Source organism: Cavia porcellus, unplaced genomic scaffold (genome assembly GCF_034190915.1).
Source record: "Cavia porcellus strain 051 isolate PalLab524CR breed Dunkin Hartley unplaced genomic scaffold, mCavPor4.1 scaffold_1, whole genome shotgun sequence".
Lineage (NCBI taxonomy): Eukaryota > Metazoa > Chordata > Mammalia > Rodentia > Caviidae > Cavia > Cavia porcellus.
Genome location: NW_026947484.1, coordinates 76,314,266 through 76,334,276, shown reverse-complemented (window position 1 = coordinate 76,334,276; position 20,011 = coordinate 76,314,266). Strand labels below are relative to the sequence as shown.

Genomic DNA, 20,011 nt, shown 5'->3' with positions numbered 1-20,011 from the left:
TTCCCAGACCATTCTGAGGGTCAACAGTCATTTCTTACAGACTTTACATTTTCCCTGACCTGGACACACAAAGAATCAGCACCTCTTTTGAGACTCTGATTCTTATCATAGAATGTGATTTAATTTTAACTTAACTCTGGGAGGTATAAAAGAAGTGTTTCCTTTAGTGTCATCTATTGTTTTCTTTCTCCACCTCTAACTATAATCACGGTGGGCACAGGCTCAGTAGTAACCATAGTTTTAAAGTATGTTGAGTACATCTTTAAAAATCAGCTACCTAAAAACAACAGTTATGCTTAAGTTTAGCTTACTGCCCAGGGTGTCCAATCTTGCGGGCAGCTATCTTCAGAGCTGGGTGTCTTGAGTTACCCAAACTTTGCTCCCACTCTTCTAGGCTCCAGGCTCACTTGGGATTTGTATTTAACAGTGTTGAATGTTACATATGCTGCTGCTATTTTTCTCCACTTTCTTTTCCGAATAGTCACGGACCCACCATCCAGCAAACAAGCGTATGAATCACTGGGAGGTATTGCCAAGTGTATGGGATGACTTATTAGATAAACGCTAAATTTATGGACAAATGGTGATTCTTATTGCATTTTTGTACACTGCAGGGAATTTCTTCATGGAAGTCAAAACAACAAATATGGGTTTATATAGTGTTGGCTATTGTTAGAGAGGGGGCCTGGGAAGACTGTGGCCATGATACTTTGGGCTAGAAAGCATCAAAATGGCCTCATGAGTAAGTAGAGCATGAACAGAAAATGGAAAACTTCTTGCCCACCGCGTTGCCCTCCTAATCCACTTCATCAGTCCTCTTCAATGAATGGTGCTTTGCCTGCAGAATAAATCCTGTAAATTAACACAGCGGACTTCATCTGTATAGAATACATACAACTTGTCAGATGGACCCTAGCCTTAATTCTTGGTCCAAGGAAAGAAAAGAGCAGAGGTAATAAGGTGATTATCTACAACTATCATATGACTCGCTAACGGGAAGTTGGCAGGATGTGGCATTTGAAGAGCTGCAGGTGATGTCGCCTTGATCAGAGAGTGAGAAAGATGCTCCTGATGGAAGAATTAGAGAAGCAGGAGGCCTTTTTCCCAGCCATGACTGGAACTGAAAGCTGTCACCATTGTCTGACCTATGATCTGCCCAAGACCACAGCTCTACTATCAAAATGAGATGATAGAAAGGTTACTCTAATCCTCAAATTAAGATCACATCAAAGCTGTCTCAGTAACCTACTTAACCTTTCCCAGTCACCTACTTAAGAGTTCAACCTCAGGCAGAAACAAACCATGCAAGACAAATATGGGCAGTCCTGGTTCTACCCAGACCTGGCAGAGGAGACAGCCATCCCATAAGGAATCTTGAGAAGTCAGGACAGGGCTGGCACCCTGGATGGCCATATGGTGTCATCAAACCCTTCCAGTACAAAACACCAGCCAATCAGGCTCATTATTAACCAACTTCACCCCCTTCTACATGACAGTTCACAAGACCACTTGCTTAGTAAGCTCCAAAACACTGTTTTAGGTCCTGAAGGAATAAACACCATGACACTTTGCTACCCGCAAGGAATTTCCAATCAGGAAAGGGATCTACAATATATGTGTATAAACATGAATAACCACAAGGTTCACACATATGGTAGAGACTCTTACATGTTCACATGTACAGTCTGATCTTTCTTCCAAAGTCAGTAGTACGAGGTGGTTACCCATGTTAAAGGTGGGAAGACTGAGGCTTGATCTTCTAGCCGTGATCCTGTGTCTGTCCTTAGCCTCTTATTGGGACCTTTAGGAACAGCTCTTTGTCCATGTCCCTCCTCCCCGTGAAGGTTGCTCTTCCTTCATGACCCGTCTAAACAAAACCTTGCTGGTTGGCAAATTAATGAAGAGAGACCAGGGAGAGCAAATGCGGTCATTCTGTGCAGCCACAAAGGAAGGTGGAGCTGAGCAGGAGGGCCTCTCCTGCCTGCCATGTCTCCAGGGACAGCATTACAATAGGGGCAAGTGGAGCCTGTTCCCCGGTAGCATCTGTCTCCACGGGCCTATGGGCCTCACAACCGGGAACCATGTAGGCAGGAGTTGGAAGAGAGTCCAGGAAGAAGAGCTCCGAATGGGCGGTGAGCCCAGTTCCTGCAGCACCAGGTGATTTGCAGAGAGCCAGGGCACACAGGCCTCTAGACAGCACAACAGGTAAGCTCCCAAGGGCCGTGGGGTTGGGGGGACAGAGCAGATGGGCTGAAGGAGTTTCGGAGCCCCTACTGCGAGCAAACACCATCTGAGCCTGAGCCAAAGGGAGTGAGTCAGAATTGTCTTTTTTTTATGCTTCCCTCCACCAGCTGAACAGCAAGGATAGGGCGTCTTTGTGTATGTGTGAGCCTGAGGACCTCTGGACGGGACAGAAACACAAACCAGCTAATCCTATAAAGAAACCGGTCTGTGTCCTCATCTGGGACTGGCTGAAGGATCTCCAGAAAACCAGCCAGGTCAGTCTTGGAACACTAGCAAGAAAGAAAGGATGGCCCAGGCTGCCTGTAACGTGTAATGGAATGAACAGAGGGAGCCACTGGAGCGGTGTTAAGATCTGTAACTAGGAAAAGGGGAGACACAGGCTCTGCGGGCTCCTCGCCACTAAATGTGTCATCATTAGCCTGGGCACGAAAATGCCTTAGAAATCAATGAAATGAATCATTAAGTTGAGCGCCTTTAATTTTGTTCTTACTAAACCATGATATTTATATCTCTTTCATACTTTGGAAGTTTTCAAAGAATACGAAACAAAAGAAACAGGTATGTCCATTTTGGAGAAGTTTTTATAAACTTTCTAGTGTTTTAAATTAACAGGTCTTTTGTGCTTGTTTTTTGGGTGCTGGGGATGGAACTCATGACCTGGTGTTTGCCAAGCAGGCACTTATGCTGTTGAGCTAAACATCCAGCCCAATAGGTATGTTTTTAAACCATTTTTTTAAAGTTAAAAAAAAATCTAATTAACTAGCTATGTTTTTAAACAGTTGCCTTTGTATAGGGTTGGCGTTGTGGCTCTGGGCCGAGCTCTTGGGTTCAAACCACAGCACCAAACTTAAAACATACAAAAATGACCTCATCCCTCTGTCAAAACCCAGTCCTCTGGGTTTCTATTTATTTTGTGCTGTGGTGTTTGTGGTTCCCTATCCACTTCCCCCTGGAAAATCCCCAGCCCAGCACCTCGTATTTCCCTAAGACCTCTGCAAAAGAGGAGATGAAGCCAGTCTGCCTGAGGCCTGAAACCCCAGTGTGGGTGGAGAGGAGTTTGAGATGGAAAGAAGCCAGCTCTTGCCGCCTGCCTGGCCTGCTGCCGAGCCTGAGAACCTCTCAGTGAGAGCAGGCTGTGGGTCTTCGGGCCTCTGTAAATTGCCATACAGAACGAAAAGCTAAAAAGTACAGAAGACCTCCATACACACACATGCATAGCAAAAGAAAGAGCAGTTTCCCGCAGGATATCCATCAAAGAGAAGCTGCCTCAAAGCAATGCTTTTAAAGTAATAATTTAAGCCAGCTTCAGTGGCAAGTGCCCAAGGTCCTAGATGAGGACGTTGAGGCAGGACAATCACTAGAGCCCAGCTAGGGCCACTTCAGTATGGCCTTGTCTCAAAAATGTGTGTTTTTATCTTTTTCACAAAAAATAATAACTTCCAAGATGTACAAAAGTACAGAATCAAAGAAAGAAGGTGTCTGGAAATTGAAGGGGCTCCTTCTTGTCTAGACAGACTGTTCCGCGTGCTCTTCCAGGGCAAGCCTGGATTTGCCCATTGATTGCATCACGGCTGCTGCCTGGCTTCCGCTTCCACAGACCCTGACCTCAACCCAGGCGGAAAGTGGGTGCTGGTGAGGCCGCCAGGCACTGGGAGCTGTGGGGCAGTGACAGAAACCAACACAGCATGCCTTATTTGATCACTTCCTCACCCATTCTTTGGGGTGATCCTCTGCACGCTTGAAGTTTTGCACACAAGGGCTGAGAAGGTGTAGATGTGTACAGTTAACGCAGTGCCTATTCCTGGCACCGGAGTTTTTCCTCCCACTACACCTTCCAAAAAAAATTAAGACAGCGTTAAAGGCCCGTAACTTACTCCTGGTAGGAGGCAGAAGCTGACACATGAGAATAAAAGCCCTTGCAGAAAATGACAACAGCAAAATCTCAGTACACTGGGGTACTTTTTACTTTTTCTTGGTCCTGTGCTTCGCTGGTAAAAGACAAATATGTGTTCCATTGTAACAAACCATGCCTGTTTTCTAATACAAAGGATTTCAGGAGTGAGCGAATTGTGCTCTCCAGTGGTCACATCGTGTACTGCAACCACAGCTTTACAAAACATCTGCTAAAAGATTCTGGGTCCCTGGCTGGCTCCTGAATATTTTCACTCTTCTAAAACAGTGTGATTTTCAAGCAAGCCACCAGGAATGTGGGGATTGTGTCCATTACCTATTACTGAGTGCAACCTGCCATTAGCGCTAGGAATTTCTTTTTGATTTTGTTTCTATTCCTTGGCTAATTTAACTGATGAGGTTTTGCCCAGGCAGCTAACGCTCTTCTGAATTAAACAGTTTGTTTATGAGTGTTGCTATTCCATGATCCACTGCTGTCTAAGCCTAGTAAAATCGAGGGCTGGATGCTGGATTTTCTTATGGTGAGCTGAGGGCAGGGTGCTTCAAAAGCAGTAATTTATCCAATAAACAGGAGTGTACACATGTGAAATATATATATATATATATATATATATTTTGGTCTTTTTCCTTTTTATTGGTACTGGGGATTGAACTCATGACTGCCTGCTTGCAAGGCAGGCGCTTATGCCGCTGAGCGAAATCCCCAGCCCCCACATGTGAAATATATTTGTAAGATATTTCATTGTAATCTCATGGGTGGGAGCAAAAGAGCAGAAATGTCTAACATGCCTACCAGCACAGTTGTTTATATAATAAGGCTAAGTGTAGCTCGTAAAAAAGGCAGGGATGGCTCTGTGCTTTCATGGCAAAGTGCTCGCCACGAAACAGGGCTCAGTTAGGGAGTTGAGGTGTGGAACAGTGTGAGGACGATGCCACAGACAGTGGGAAGGATGCCTGCTTGTGTCAACTTGTGTATCTGAAGCCTTAGCTTAACGGAGCGTAAATGAGGAGAAAAACTGCAGTTCTGATAGTCAAAACGGCCCTGGGCATGAAACGTGGACTCTTGCCATTGGCTGTGTCCACTGTTATGTCTCCAGTGTCCATTACGGGGGCAGGCACTCAGTATTTGAGGAATAAATGAAAGAATAAAAGGACCTGCCTCTCCCTCTCCCTTTTTTCTCTACCCAGAAGCCCAATAGTTGTTTCTACAAGGCTTAGTAGTCAGCTGTTTGTGGAACAGAAATTTTTTTATAAACAAACCATTTACACACACACACACACACACACACACACACACACACACGTGGGCTCTTTCCATAGGGGGCAATGGAATGGCTGGAATTCAGGAGCCACAGAATCTTTCACTCTATGTGCTTCTGTACTTTTAAACAGTTTAAACCTCTAGAATAAACTGTCCCAAAATAAACAAAATTTAAATAACTAGAGAAACAATACAGAATAAAAAGCTATTTTTGATAGTGTTTTAAGATATTGTTTGCTCTTTGTTTGTTTTGGGGGGACAGAGAACCGAACCAAGGGCATGACAGCTGCCAGGCAAAGTGGTCTACTGCCGAAATACAGCCTCAGTCTCTGTAAATTTTATTTTGAGACCAGGTCTAGCTAAGTTGTCCAGACTGGACTCCCAACTTGCAATCCTTCCGCCTCTGTCTTTCCAGCAGCCAGGATTACAGGTGGACACCATGTGGGCTTTAGGTGTTGTTTGGTGGGTGATTTCCCAAGATAAGGGCTGAATAGTCATAACTATCCATCTATAATACCAGAGTACTTACAACTTTTTTGTCATGCAACAGAATCAGTTATTTAAGGAACTCACGTACAGAAATGAGTCATGGTGCTGTAGATTCTTGACCCACCAGTGGTCAGTGGTAGTATCTGACCACTGCTAAATCTGCCTCCCCGGATAGCCAAGAGGATGCTGGGATTGCTTCCTGGAGCAGGCAGAGCAAGTGGTGCCTCCCCTTTCTGCCGAGTTTCCAGAGCCAGGTCACCATGGCCTCTGGATGACTCCTCGGTGGAGGAGCTCCTTACAGGGAGGTGAAGCTTCTCTTTCCCAAGGACGGGGAAGCTGTGATCCTTAACAAACTGGAGTGTCCGACCCCAGCACAACCCTGGTCAGGACTGAGCACGGGCAGCACAGCCGCCCTTCCTCCTGCAGGCATCGGGGAGCCCACTCCAGTTACTGAGCTATCTGGGCTTCAACCGGGCATTCGTTTCCTTGGGCAAAATAAAGTTCCATTCCAGGATACTCCCTGTGCCACGGCTCCTCCCTAACACTTTACCCAGAGTTAGTTTAGGTTCATTCCTTTTCTTAAAAATCCTTTTCACTGACTCATAACTCCCTGATGTTCATGCAAGACCAGCTGCTACATCCATCTGATGAAATCCTCTTCCCCTGCAGGCTGTGACTGTGATGCTGAAGGCACTCCCTTTTAGGCCAGATCTGACCTGAACTTGTTTAGCTGAATGAGAGGAGACTGGAGAGCAGCTAATGATCCATCCAAGACCTCATGTTCCCACTGATAGGCCTGATCCCAGCAAGCGTGGTCCACAGATCTGATCACTGGACAGACTGGGCTGCAGAGGCTCTGGGGGCTGCGGTGAGAGATGCAAATGCTCTTGCTGTGGCTTTAATAGAACTGCCAGTGAAAGGGACGGTGAGGAGCTTAACAAGCTCATTACAACCTGCGTGTCTCTGACCTCCCCACAGAGCCAGTGGCAGCGCAGGATAGAAAGCTCTCGAAGGCCTCCTTGGGCCTCAGCCCCAACTCACGCTGTTTTCATTCTCCTCCCACTGAAAGGCAGCTGGCATCTCCAGTGCCAGCTGTTGGATCACATAGAAAATTAGCCCAGAGTTGGTGCAAAAGTGTTCCAAGGTAAACAGCTAGTGTTTTAAAAATCTGGACAAGGAACGGGAACGGCGAGCCTTCTTACTGACCTAATTTGTGCAGCTGTTTCAGTCTACCTTCACAGCTGCCGTCACTCCACTGGTGATTTCTCAGCGCTGCTTATCTCCGTTGCTGTGACTCCACCCAGCCTGTGGAAGTTGCACGAGGCCCCACAGGGGACCAGAGCCCCAGCATGGGGAGACTGAGTCTTCTTGGGATTAGCACTTTTGCTCCAGAGGTTGGTACCTCTGGTCAGAGCGGGTATTTGTCTCCTGAATGCTCCACGCTCGGGAGTCTGCTGCAACTCTGTCCTAGGTCTCTCCTCAAAGCGGCCTGAAGAAGGCTGAGGCGGCAGGGGGCAGAGCTCATAGGGCTGTCCATTCACCAGTGGCCCTCACAGTACAACATGGTGGCCCTGACTGTGGACGCTGGAAGGGCAGGGCAAAGAAGGCAACAGCTCGAGAAGCGACAGGATGGTGAGGCTGAGGACATGGAAGCAACGACAGGCGCTCCCATGCCACGCTCCTCCAGCGTGGGGCAGAAACTACACTAACAGGCAGAGGTAACCGGAGTTCTATTCACAGGGCGTTTAACCAAAACCCTACTGACGTTAGATCCTGTGGTGTGGGACTCTGGCCAATGCTTGAACCCAAGGCCAGGCAACACGAGCCACTAGAACTACGTGATAGTTTTCTTCACGCCAGGTGGCTCCATGGCCTGGCAAAAGGATACCAATTGGCTGTGAAATCCTGGCCTGGTCAGTATTTGCTGGCTCAGAAGTCTTCTCCATATGCTCCAGGTAGATCAGCCTTTTTTGAGTCAAGCCATGTCACATTCAGGAGGTGACTCTTACCCAGAACAGGAATTATCCCTAAATTTGTATACTCCAAGCTTCATTTTCAAGCATTTGATTCCTGTACATTGCTATACCTGCAGCCTCGAATAGTGGCATGGTAACAGTGCAGTGTAGGCTGGGAGCCAAACCCTTAGCTGACTGAAGTCAAGCTGATGTGATGCTCTCAGAAGAGAGAGGACTTCAAGCCACATCTGTCACTGATGCCACAGCACGAATGTAAAGACCTTTGCTTAAAGGAGACTTCCATGGAGTGGAGGATGGAAAAGCCAAGAGGCTGCAAGCTTTTGGAGGTCTGGGGAGATGGTGAGGAATAAAAGGATGGGAAACTGACCGAAATGGGAAGGCTTACAGTCAGGACCACCTAATTAACCACCATGAAGCATCTGAGGCCTGGAGAAGAAATGTTAAAACTCTGACAGCGGTGGAAGAGGTTTAGATGAGATGCTCCCCAAAACACCTTGCAATTTTCATGCAGTAAGATTTGGAGCCAAGTTCACTGAATCTCCCTTTCCTTACACAAGTTCTAAAATACAGCAAACAGGGAGTGAAGAAAGATGCTTCCCCAAAGGGGAGGGAGGCATTGCCTGCCATTCCCCAGGTAAAGAGTTGGCCCCCAAGGGAGCCGGTCCTTCCTGCAGGGCCAAGACTCTGCCTGGGTGGAGTCCTCAGTCTGGACTTGCCCACCTCAGCCCACCTGTGGTTCAGGATCGCTCAGTGCACTAAAGCATTCCAGGCCCCACTGAGATGTAATTAAGGGATGATGTCTGCAGTGAGACTTATAAAGGACTCCCAGGGTGACAGGGTGTAGGGGCAGCTGAGTAACTACAGAATTCATCTCATGTGAGTCTGTTCCAGTGCCACAAGTACCTTTTTTCCAATTATAGGATAAGGTTTTTAAAAAGACACAAACAGCGTCGTTAAGCAAACATTGTGTGCCTTAATGGGCCTCTAGGGCTGGGGAACTGAGAGGACTGCATCCTGGAAATGCCGTCTCATCCAGGAAGGAAGCCAGGGGCGGGGCTGGTGTCTAAGGAATGAGGACGGAGAGTACAACCAGGAAGGACAGAGTGGGGAAGACACGAGTGTCCCCCACACATGGTGGGACGGCTCCCTCGCTAATGGCAGTGGCATATGACTCACTGTGGGGTGTTTTTATCTCACTGAACCATTTACTTATTCTTTCTGGGTCTCAGCCTTGGGATCTGGAGTGGGGGTGCTTGGGTTAGGTGACTCTGAAGTTCTTTGTGTTTCAGTCCCACATAGCGCACACTGCAAAGTGCAGAAAAAAAAAAAAACCCTGGGGAAATGGAGCTATTCTTACATTGCTGGCCAGATAGCAAACTGGTACAGTTTTGGAAAAAAACCCCAGCAATATAACTAAAACTGAAAATGCGTATCACTCTTACTCAGAAATTTTATCTTTGGGCATAACCTTTCGGGAAACTTTCAGGCACGCACAAGGACAAGAATTATCATGGCACGGGCCCAAAATTGGAGCAAACACACATATCCACAAATCGAGGCATGGATAAATAAAAATGTCCTCATCACACCAAGGAACACTACACAGCAGGCCAAAGGAAGGGTGTGGCTCTACATACATCAGCATTGACAGTTCTACAATACAAGCTGTTAAGCAGTCCTACCTGGTTAAATTTATGACAATCTAAAAAGAAAGAACTAAATACAGTACAGAATTGAGTCAGTAAAATTCATGACTACATAGTAATACTTGAAAAAAGGAAAACAAAAACACCATCACGTGAAAAAGCAAGGTACTCAGCACATGAAACAGAAGGCCACTGAATAAACTTTAAATGAGTATAAAAATAGTACCATGATAACAGTGATGATCAGGAGTAGGGCAGAACTCCGGTGATAGAGAACACCTCATTTGACCATTATGATTTGATTATATGTTTTATATAGCAATATAAAAACAACAAAATGTCACTTCTGGATGCTCAATACAGCATTCTTTACTGCATTTCAAAACAGTCTTCCCAGAATAAACAGTGAAAGTGCAGGAGCGGCAGTGCTGTGGACAGATGTATGGGGACAAGCACTCGTGTGGCTCACAGGTGACCCCCGGAAGTGACAGCAGCCTCACTGTCCAGGCCATAAGCATCTGCCTCTTTGCCCTCCACTAGGGGCAGGACTGACCACCTGCTGCTACCTAAGTTTATAGGAACTGAAACAAATTAGATTACGTTTTGTCTCCTCCATCCCATCTGCCACATTTCCATCGCTGATCAGCCAAATGCTGAAAGGAGCACACACACAGAGCATTCCTGCCACTACTGTAAATTCCCCGGAACAGAGCTGGTCTTGGCCTGGGCACCAGTCTTCCAGGCAACTAGCAGAAGAAAGCCAATGACTAGCAAAGTTGTTGCATTTCTGAAGATAATACATCACCATCATCCTAAATTACATTTTAAAAAATAAAGGCGAGTACTTAATGTCATCCTGGGAGTAAACCTAAGGCTTTTTAGCTGTGAAAGCCTTAGTTCTAATCCTGCTTTTTATTTGCTGCAGGGATTATTTCCTAAAAATGCTAATCCCAGCTGGACCAAAAAAGTATTTGGGAAATGTAGCAATGTTGTATATATAAAGTACAACACATTGTAAGTCTGCTGGAGATCCAAAGGGATTTGCTTTTGTGGAATTTGAAATGAACAAGCTGCAAAAGCTATTGAGGTAGGTCCTTGAACCTAAGGGGCGGAAAAACCTAAATTACACTTAGGACTACAGATATGTTTTCCTGTTAATGAGAATGAAATAAACCCTTACAAAAAGATCTAGCAATTATCCAGAGCCAGATAAATATCATATTGTATTTTCTCCAAAACTTAGGGAGCAGAAAGTTTGGAGAACAAGAAAAACATCCTAACAAAATAGGAATTTTGCATGGTTTTCCCAGAGCCTGTGTTTCTTACCTGTACACAGTATGAGGGACATACACTTCTCGGATGGGGAATTCCAAAATTTCTTTGTGTGGACGTGTCCGGTTTTCAGGAACGGGTATCACAGGCAACATTTCTGGAGTCAGACAGCCGCTGATTACCTCTGGAGCCGGAGAGACCTCTAGTCTCAGCACGCCTGAAGAGGGGATACAGGACAGTTTCAGTAAAGAAATTATCATGTTAGGAAGAAATCTAGAAAGATCGCCATATTGTGATGATGTGTTTATACAAATAAGAGTAAACCGTGAGAGTATAATGGGTTTGGAATTCTCCACTAACTTTCCATAGTTTGAAAAACTAGCGGAAGTGGATCAAAGGATCTTTATAGTTTCTTCTAGAATCATCATATTGTTCTGCATAGGTAACAACTTCCCTGCATTGCTAGCAGTAAAATGTGGTGGTTTTCAAACTGCAGCACCCAACGGTGCTTCAGAAGTCCTTTTGGGGCAGTTTTACTGAGAACAGGGAAAAGTGTCTTCATCCTTCATAGCAAAGCATATCACACACTCTGGTTTCTCCTCAGATCATTCACTTTTTTCTTTTAACCAGGGTTCCACAGAATATTTTATTGGATAAAAGAGGCCATTCTCTTCAATAGCAATCTGAGAAACTAGATTCGAAGTACAGCATTTACAGAATCAATCCTTTAAGAAAAATAGGAAAAACTCCCACAGATGTGCCAAAAATGCAAACCAATTCAGATTCATAACTTTGAGTTCCAACTTCCACATTGCCCTTGTAACATCAGACAAAGAATGCGTCCAATCACAAATGGCTTGGGCACAACTTGAGAGGAAGAAGGCAAGCCTGCCATACCTGGGATCGCCTTGACTCTTCGCTGTAGGGATGATGATCTCTTGTAATCAGCTAAAAACTTGAATAAGTCTTCATCACTAAGGCGATCTCCTTCCTGCCAAGAGAACAATCAGGGTAACTGCAGATGCTCTGTTAATTTCTGAACTTGGGGCCAGGGATTTAAAGATATTTAAAAGCTTAAAAAGATATTTAAGCTTTATCCTAACAAGTCTTTCATATAAATTACGGTTATGGGCAACTGTGAAGTCATTTAGCTCATTAACTGCTGTCAAATGTTTCTCGCATCCAGCTGCTCAGCATCTCTGCTGGGGACGGGGCCTCTGCTGCAGCCCAGAGGGTTTGGTGACTCTTGGGAACCTGGCCGTATGCTTCAGCCCTGTATCTTCAGCTCGCTAAGGACATTCTTGCTCCATGGAACAACACAGAATAGGTTTACTTTCTTCTTCAAGGATCTGAAGACACAGAAAGCATCTTTCCCTCTTTCCTACTTTGTTCTCTCCATGTTTGTCTTGAATAAGAAGGAAAAGCACAATGCTACCTCCAGGTACCCGCGGGGCAGGAATGCCACCAAAGAAGACACATGCTTCAAACTACCCAGCCAGAGTGGGAGATGCAAGGTCTTAGACCTAAGGAAAAAACTGAGGCTTAGTTGAGGCACAGGTCTTATCCTCGTGGTAATGCAATGAAGGAGTCTGTCCTAAACAGAATCCCTTCCAGGTGCTGTCCATGTCTATTATGTGGCATGGTACACAGCCCTTCCTGCATTTCAATTTCTTCAGGTGGCTGTTTTAACGCCACCTGAAGATTGCTTGAACTATGGAAAAATTTTCCAAAATACTCAAAGTGAATCTAAGTTTTAAGGGAAAACATAAGAGGCACAGAAGTTACTATTTCTAAGGGTACATTCACATTGTTGTGCAACTAATCTCCAGAATTTTTCCATCTTGTAAAAATCCTTCTTAACCTCTGCATCCCTTGATCCCCTCTTTCTGCAGCTTCTGGTAACCCCCACTGTAACACTCTGCCTTTATGTATTTAAAACTCTAGAAAGTTTAGAAATTACAACTGGTAAGGGCTCCATCTGGAAGGGCCAGCCTCTCTGATCAAGCAAGAGTCCTGGACAAAGAAGAGTGTGCAGAAGGCCAGGGGACCTGGCCAGTCAGTATCGCACCAGCTCATAAATGAATTGAGCAACATAGGTCTAGGCAGGACGGTTTGTACTAATGGGGACAGATCTCTCTCTCCATGAACACAGTTAGCACTCACTTACGCACCCTAGCAGCCTGAGGGGAGCCTCACGTGCCTCGTGACTTGGAATTCTCCCAACAGTCCTCAATATGAAGTGAGCCAGCATCCTTGCTTTATAGATACCAAAAATGAGGTCTGGTGAGGTTTCCTAACTGAACCTCCTAATTCCTCCGTATTCCTGCCAACGTGGGGACCCATCCAGACCTCCTGTAACATAGAAAGACACCTACCTGCTTGTAAAAGCTGTTAATGGTCATGCTGGTGGTTTTAAAGTTGGATCCAAGCCCATTTTCCTCCAGGGAGAGAGCTCGTTCAGAGAGCCTTCTGGACTGCGACAGACTCCTGCGCTCAGTTCCAGAGTTTCTCCCTTAAGAAAAACAAACGTCATGCTAAAGTGTACCTCTCTGTTTGAATACACAGCAGTTATTAACACTGCCATACTGAAAGTATGTTTAAAGATGCTAAATACAGCCATTCTTGTTTTGAATGTAATGATTCCTCCATGGGCCCTTTCTTAGTTCTCCTAGGTCTAGAGAGGAGAGGCCAGGCTTCTCATGGAGACCTAGATGGGCCAGTCGTCATCCAGAAAGAGTCCACAAGTACAGCAGAAGAGGGTCTCCTGATAAGCCTTCCCCAGTCAGCAAGGTGTTTGCTTTTGCTTTCTTCCCACATCCGCATTACACTGGAAGAGGCACAGCACTCGATGTCCCTGAAGGCATTTGTGACCATGACTCAAGCCTGCGCTGCAGACCTGGTTTGCCTCTGCTCTTGCGTGTGGGTCAGGACACAGAACTGAGTTTCTGCCACAGTTGACCCTGTAATGAGAACAGGGCAGGGCCAAGACTTGGACATTGTGGAGCTGTTTCTGGTCCCTTCTGAGGTTTCAGATGGTGATCTCCTGGCTTTTCTAATGGAAATCTCAGGGCTTCTGAGGTGAAAAGTCAAATTGCTTAGAACTCTAACAGTTCCAACTCCTACTTTTGAATGTTTTCTTAAGCTTAATTCTTATTCCGGTGCTGAACTGAAACTCTCAGCAACCACGACCCACCTAAACTTGCAGTACTGTCTCAGCACAATACACTGCACCTCTGGGGTTCAGACTCTGTAGTCAGGTTAATTCATCTCTGACTTCAAGATTACGGAGGTCTCAGCAAACTGTTGTAAGCCTGAACTATCCAGCTTAGGGTACAGTCTAAACTCCACACAGAACACTTTCAGATAAGGCTGACTATACAGAGAACTTGACATTTGAAAAATTGTGGTGTAAAGATTAAAAAAAGGTAGTAATGTGGAGTTTTGTCAGAACCAATCTAGGACTTCTGACTGGTAATTACATTGTGTGTTCAGAAGAGCAGCAGAGCTAACAAAGACCCCTCTTCCCCGCCTGAGAAAAACAGTTCACAAGTGCAGAGGTAAGGAATGCATGAGAAATGTGCAGGTAAATTTAAGTATTTGCTGAATGCAATGGTATTTAGCAAAACAGAAACCCTGCCATGGGTGGTAATGGGGGCCCTACTTAAAAACTCTGAAACACCTGCCCTGTTCCACATCTGCCCTGTAGGAAATTCATGGTTCAGACCAAGGAGGGAGGTGACGGAAAAGAGGAAACATATAAAATAAAATGGAGCAGTAACCACACATTCTTTTGGCATCTATTCTTTCATGGTGCCAAAAAGAGACTGAAAATTTTGCTGGGAAATCTAAGTTTTGCTTCTCAAATCCTTTGTGTCTAAGTTGTTCTCATGTTTAAGAGCCAAATATGGTAGCTTTGCTTAACCAACTGTAGATAGTTACTACGTTTTCTTGCTATTTTTCAAAACTTTTATTTTTTAAGAAAAGGTAGCTACTGAAAAAGAATTTCTGAAGCATTAAAACAGCTACAGAATGCATGGTTCTTATTATAAGATCATATTATTACAGGCACTGAGTTAGCCAGAAATATTACAGGAGGTCAGGCAGGGATATGCCCTCAAAGGATCCAGTGTAGAAGACTGAATACTTTGCAACTGTGGGGCAGACAGACACCTCCCACTGAGGACCAGACCTCAAGACAAAAGATCAAGCAAACACACTCACATCCTAAGGATAAACATCAGGGATTGATATTCTAAATAGGTCTCTATCACTCTGAGGAATTTACAAGGCACCACTAACCCAACACTTACAGGCAAAGCCTTGCTGTACATTTGTGCCTGTTTGCTCACTCACTACATGACCGGCCTCCCCTTTTGTCCCCAGTTTAATCAATTTTACCTGAGCATTTACACCATAGTGTTATTGGTAGACCATAGTTCTGTCCCACCTCATGCCCACTTTGCAAGTTCCCATTTCCCCCCACCTTAGACCTGCCTTTCTTTGGAGTAAGTCCCTAGAAAAGACAGAGTCTTTGACAACCCACTTGGGACCCCTCTGTCTCTCTCAGACTGAAGCTTTCTTTCTCTCAAAAAATATAATATGCTTTTAACCTCCACTGTTCCTAAAATTCACTCTTCCATTTTAGAGAACACGAACTCAAACCACACATGTAGTAGGTTGGGAGTTTCTTTCCCCTATATTAATACCCAAGTTCCATATGTTCATGGTGATCGTTTGGAGGAATCACTGTGTATTCAAATATGTGATCAATCATTCTGTTTATCCCTTCCTCTCTGTTACCCCATCCCTTCCTATACTCCTGAGCCCCTAGTAATAAGCAGTTTACCTCACGGCTTGTACATTGGGGAGCACCCCCCCCAATTCCACTGCAGACGAAAATCTTACCAATTGTGGGCTCCACATCAGTTACCTCCTTGTCAAGAGTGGAGACATTGAAGAAGCTTGCTAGGCTAATGGGAGCCCAGGCAAAGGGCATCCGGTATTTCCCCAAGCGCTGGCAGAAGGATTCAGCCTGAAGTTTTAGTTTTTCAATCTTTTCTTTACTCTAGAGGAAAAATGGAGAGAGATGAGCTGAAACAAGAAACACGACATTCACATCAAGTCCACCGTAGCTGATGTGGATCTAATGGTCAGCTCTAAATCCCTAACTCTACTGATTAAGAGTGAATTACAGAAAAGTGGCTCAACTTGTGCCAGAAACCTAGATAATAAGGAACTAAACATTATAGAGGGAAAGTTTTAACAAAATGCTACAAGTAAACTGAACGTTCTGCTAAAAGAAATGTTCAAGACTTCCGTATCAGTTGTTACAATCATGATTTGGATTCTCATGAGAAAAACTTGGGATGAGAAATTTAACAATTATCTACCAAGATTCCAAAAGAAGGTATTTTACAAAGTTGCTTTGGAAAACTCTAAACAAACAAAATCCAAAACCAAACTAAACCAAAACACATCAGTACATAGCACCAAAAAACAAAACACCAAAAATTACAGAGACTTCTAATAACTTCCAAAGTGTTCTAAGTTCAGACTGTTAGATTTTACCAAAGTCTTTTTTTTCAATTCAAAACTATATCAACTATCCAAAGTCTTGAGTTCAATCAATTTTATTTGAAATTTATGAGGCCAATTAGAGAAGTCTTATTCCAGAAAGATTGTTTTAAAAACCACACTGGGAAACTTTGCAGATTGGTGTTGAAAAAAGATGTCCTTTTCATGGCTTAGGACTTACGATATGCTAATTAATTTATGGTGTACATTATGATGTTAATACTAGGAAAGACAATGTCCCATGCTGTTAGGAAAGTACACTGGCCCTGTGTGGTTTCATGGGATCTCTGTAGACTTCCTAGTTGCTGTCTTAGATGTTAGAACAAAGACCACAGGACACAGCTTTGTCCTAGACAAATTTTGCCCTCAGGCATTGGTGCATACCATCGTGAATGAATGCAATGATTTATTTCTTTAAGAGATTATTACCAATAACTAGTCTTTCTTCTTTCACTTAAATACTGTTTATTACTGTTATATGAAGACATACTACAGTGTAACCCCCAGTAACTATGAGTGAAACATTGCTGAATATATCTGCTTATTCTAGCATGTTACCATGTTAGCAATCTCAGGTTGTCATACCTTTCCACCGTCACTTTCTTTGATAACTATGTAGGGTTCTGCACAGTCTGTAATCTCTCCCTGCTGAAGGACTTTTTCAATCTATCAACAAAAATAATATTAAAGTGAGTGAATTGTATCCACATAATAAAATCTATACAACCATCAAAATCATGGAACAGTATTTGGTGACAGAAGATGTCCATAATATATATTATGATTAAAAAAACAGTGTGAACAGTACCATGCAATTTTATGAAAAGAATTATAATGGTATATTAAAAGCATGAGAGTAGATACACAGCAAACATTAACAGTAGTTATCTTTGTGTGGTAGAGTTACATGATTTTTACTTTGTTCCCATTGCTGATATGTATTTTTTAGTTTTAAACAATAAACATGTATTATATTGATAATAAAAATGCAATAAAAGTTATTTTATAAGACATGACCCAGGAGATATATATAGGAAGTGAAAGCTCATTTTCTTTAGTGTTGCTTACAAAGTAAAAAAGAATTTTGGTCTCTATAAAAGCTGGGTTAGGGACTAAAACCTTGCACAAATTAAGTAAATGAACAGAATAAGTTATCTGTAATTGTGTCCTATATTTCCTATTAGGGCTGCTTCTCCAAATTTATTATTATTATTATTATTTTATTTTTGTCTTTTTCATTTTTATCGGTACCAGGGATCGAATTCACGACTGCCTGTTTGCAAGGCAGGCGCTTATGCCGCTGAGCTAAATCCCCAGCCTGCTTCTCTAAATTTAGCAACTTCGAAAGAAACTCAAGAGCGCTCAAGAGCTTTCGATTTGCTAGGTGCTTGTGAGATGGCCAAATGCTGCTACTCCCCAGTTCTTTTTCCATTTTGCTTCTGGTAAAGGAGCTAGCTGGTCATGTGCCATAAATCTGGGCCCCGTGTTTAGGAGAGAGAAAAGGAGAAATCCAAAATTCCCTAATTCTCAGCTCAAAGAAACAGGAAATGAAGAAGCCCCTCTTAATCAAGTAATGTCTGCCCAGATGTGCTAGATACGCTTAAATTTAGATGCTGATGCGGATAACAAGCAGACTTATTCCATTAACCCGAGTCATTCCATTAGCCTGAGTCATCGTTCGATGATCCCTGAATGGAGACAATGTATTCTGTCCACTCATGTTCTCCAGAGATTGTGTGGAGGCTGTAGAAGGAGAGTGTGCTACTCTCATACCGCTGCCTGAGGAAATAGGGCTCCTGTATCAGGGAAGCTCATCCTCTTCAACCAAGTACAGGGCATTGGGCAGGATGCCCTGGCACAGTAAGGGTGAAGAGCCACCCAGATGGACCACATCAAGCCTGGCGATCAAAGGAGTGACAGATGTCACAGCAGATTGCTCTCACACCCATAGACACATATTCTATTAAGCCTCTGGTTATCAGGTAGGTCCAAAATATTGAAGCCAGAATACCCTGTTGATAGAGGGGTACTTAATGTGGTTAAAGGAAGGGGTGTGGTGCTGTTCAAAAGATACCTGATCTGGGGAGGATTCCAAGCAGAAAGTTTCTCTTCTCATCAAAGAAACTTAAAACTTGAGGCTGGTCCCACTAGAAGATGCATTGAACATACAGTGGCATCATGCTACAGTCAGTCAACATGTATCCTCATTCATTCATTTCAAAATATCCATCGGCTATCTTCTGTATGATAGCTGCTGGGAAGATTAGGTTGCAAGCACAACATGGACCCTGTTCTCCTAAAGTTTATTGTTAGGAGCTCACAGAATGAACAAAGCTATGTTTTCCCATGAACTCCTTGGATAAAACGATGGTCTTTAAAATGAATTGTGTTCATTGGTTATTTGAGAGATGCAAATTAAAGCAACACAGAGATTTCATCTCACTTCAGAAAGAATGGCAATTATCAAGAAATCAACCATTAGGAGCGGGATTTAGCTCAGTGGTGTAAGTGCCTGCTTTGCAAGTACACAGTTGGGAGTTCAGTCCCTGGTACAAAAAAAAAAAAAAAAAAAAAAAAAAAAAAAAAATCAACCAATTATAAATGTTGGCAGGGCAATGGGGGAAAAAAGAACCTTTCTCCACTGTTAGTGGGAGTGCAGACTGGTATAACCACTGTGGAAATCAGTATGGAGATTCCTCAAAAAACCAAGATGGGAGGTCCTATTCAATCCACCTATTCCCCTTCTGGGTATCTTCCTAGAAGGATTAAAAACATCATACTACAGTGATATATGTGTACCTATGTTTATACCAGCATGATTTGTAATAGCTAAATCCTGGAAACAACCCAAATGCCTATCAACCACAAGTGGATAAAAAAGAATGATGTGGTATTTTTGTACAACAGAGTACTACTCAGCCATAAAGAAGAAAAAACTCAAGACTTTTATAAGTACATGGATCCATCCTGAGACCATACTCATTAGTGAAATAAATCACTCACATGTATAAACATCATATTATTTCCCTGGTATGAGAAACTAAAAGAATAAATAAGTTCTAAAATGTGCTACAGATATTGTGAAATAGGAATAAACGGTTAAAAAGGAAAAAGGAACCAGGATGGGGAATGGGGAAAGGTAGAAAGGAAAAAGAGAAAACTACAAGTTAGTTATACTATTAGTGTCTCTTAGTTCACAGAAAAGCAAGGTTTGTGCTAATACTGATTAGAGAATTTTTATGCCTGTATCTTATACTCTGAGTAACTATTTTAAAGATATGCAATGCATTGATATCTTGTCACTGAATTTTGATTTCTTTTTTGCATAAAATAAAAAATACAATGAATTGTGAACAGAGATGAAAAACTTCTTAATTAGAGCTTTGAAGCAAGGAATGGGAATGTCGTGCCTTTATTTGAAATGCACAGTAGAATTCTCAGAATCTGGAAGTGGGCCTCAGTCCAGATTCCATGGGACCAGGAGCTATTGCTGACCCCATCTCTGCAGCGGGCCGGGTGACTCCAGGTCCTGCCTGAGAAGGAGCTGCAGGCAGGGAGAGCCACTGGTCCTTCAGGACTGATGTGTAACAGCTGTAACAGCGGTAGAAAGCACTTTTCAGGTAAAGCTGCCTTCTAGC

At 43.6% G+C, this 20,011-nt stretch overlaps 1 protein-coding gene across 3 annotated transcripts in view; it reads right to left on the bottom strand.

The window, feature by feature from the left end:
• The window catches only part of Dock8 (dedicator of cytokinesis 8), a 212,014-nt gene that overhangs the window by 93,931 nt on the left and 98,072 nt on the right, over positions 1–20,011 (bottom strand). For all 3 annotated transcript variants that reach the window (XM_063250292.1, XM_003472270.4, XM_013155055.3), the window contains 5 exons: positions 16,959–17,039; positions 15,705–15,864; positions 13,175–13,311; positions 11,697–11,790; positions 10,854–11,016 (listed from right to left, as the gene is read on the bottom strand). In XM_063250292.1, coding sequence (XP_063106362.1) covers positions 10,854–11,016; positions 11,697–11,790; positions 13,175–13,311; positions 15,705–15,864; positions 16,959–17,039 — 635 coding nt within the window. The remainder of the gene's footprint in view (positions 1–10,853; positions 11,017–11,696; positions 11,791–13,174; positions 13,312–15,704; positions 15,865–16,958; positions 17,040–20,011) is intronic.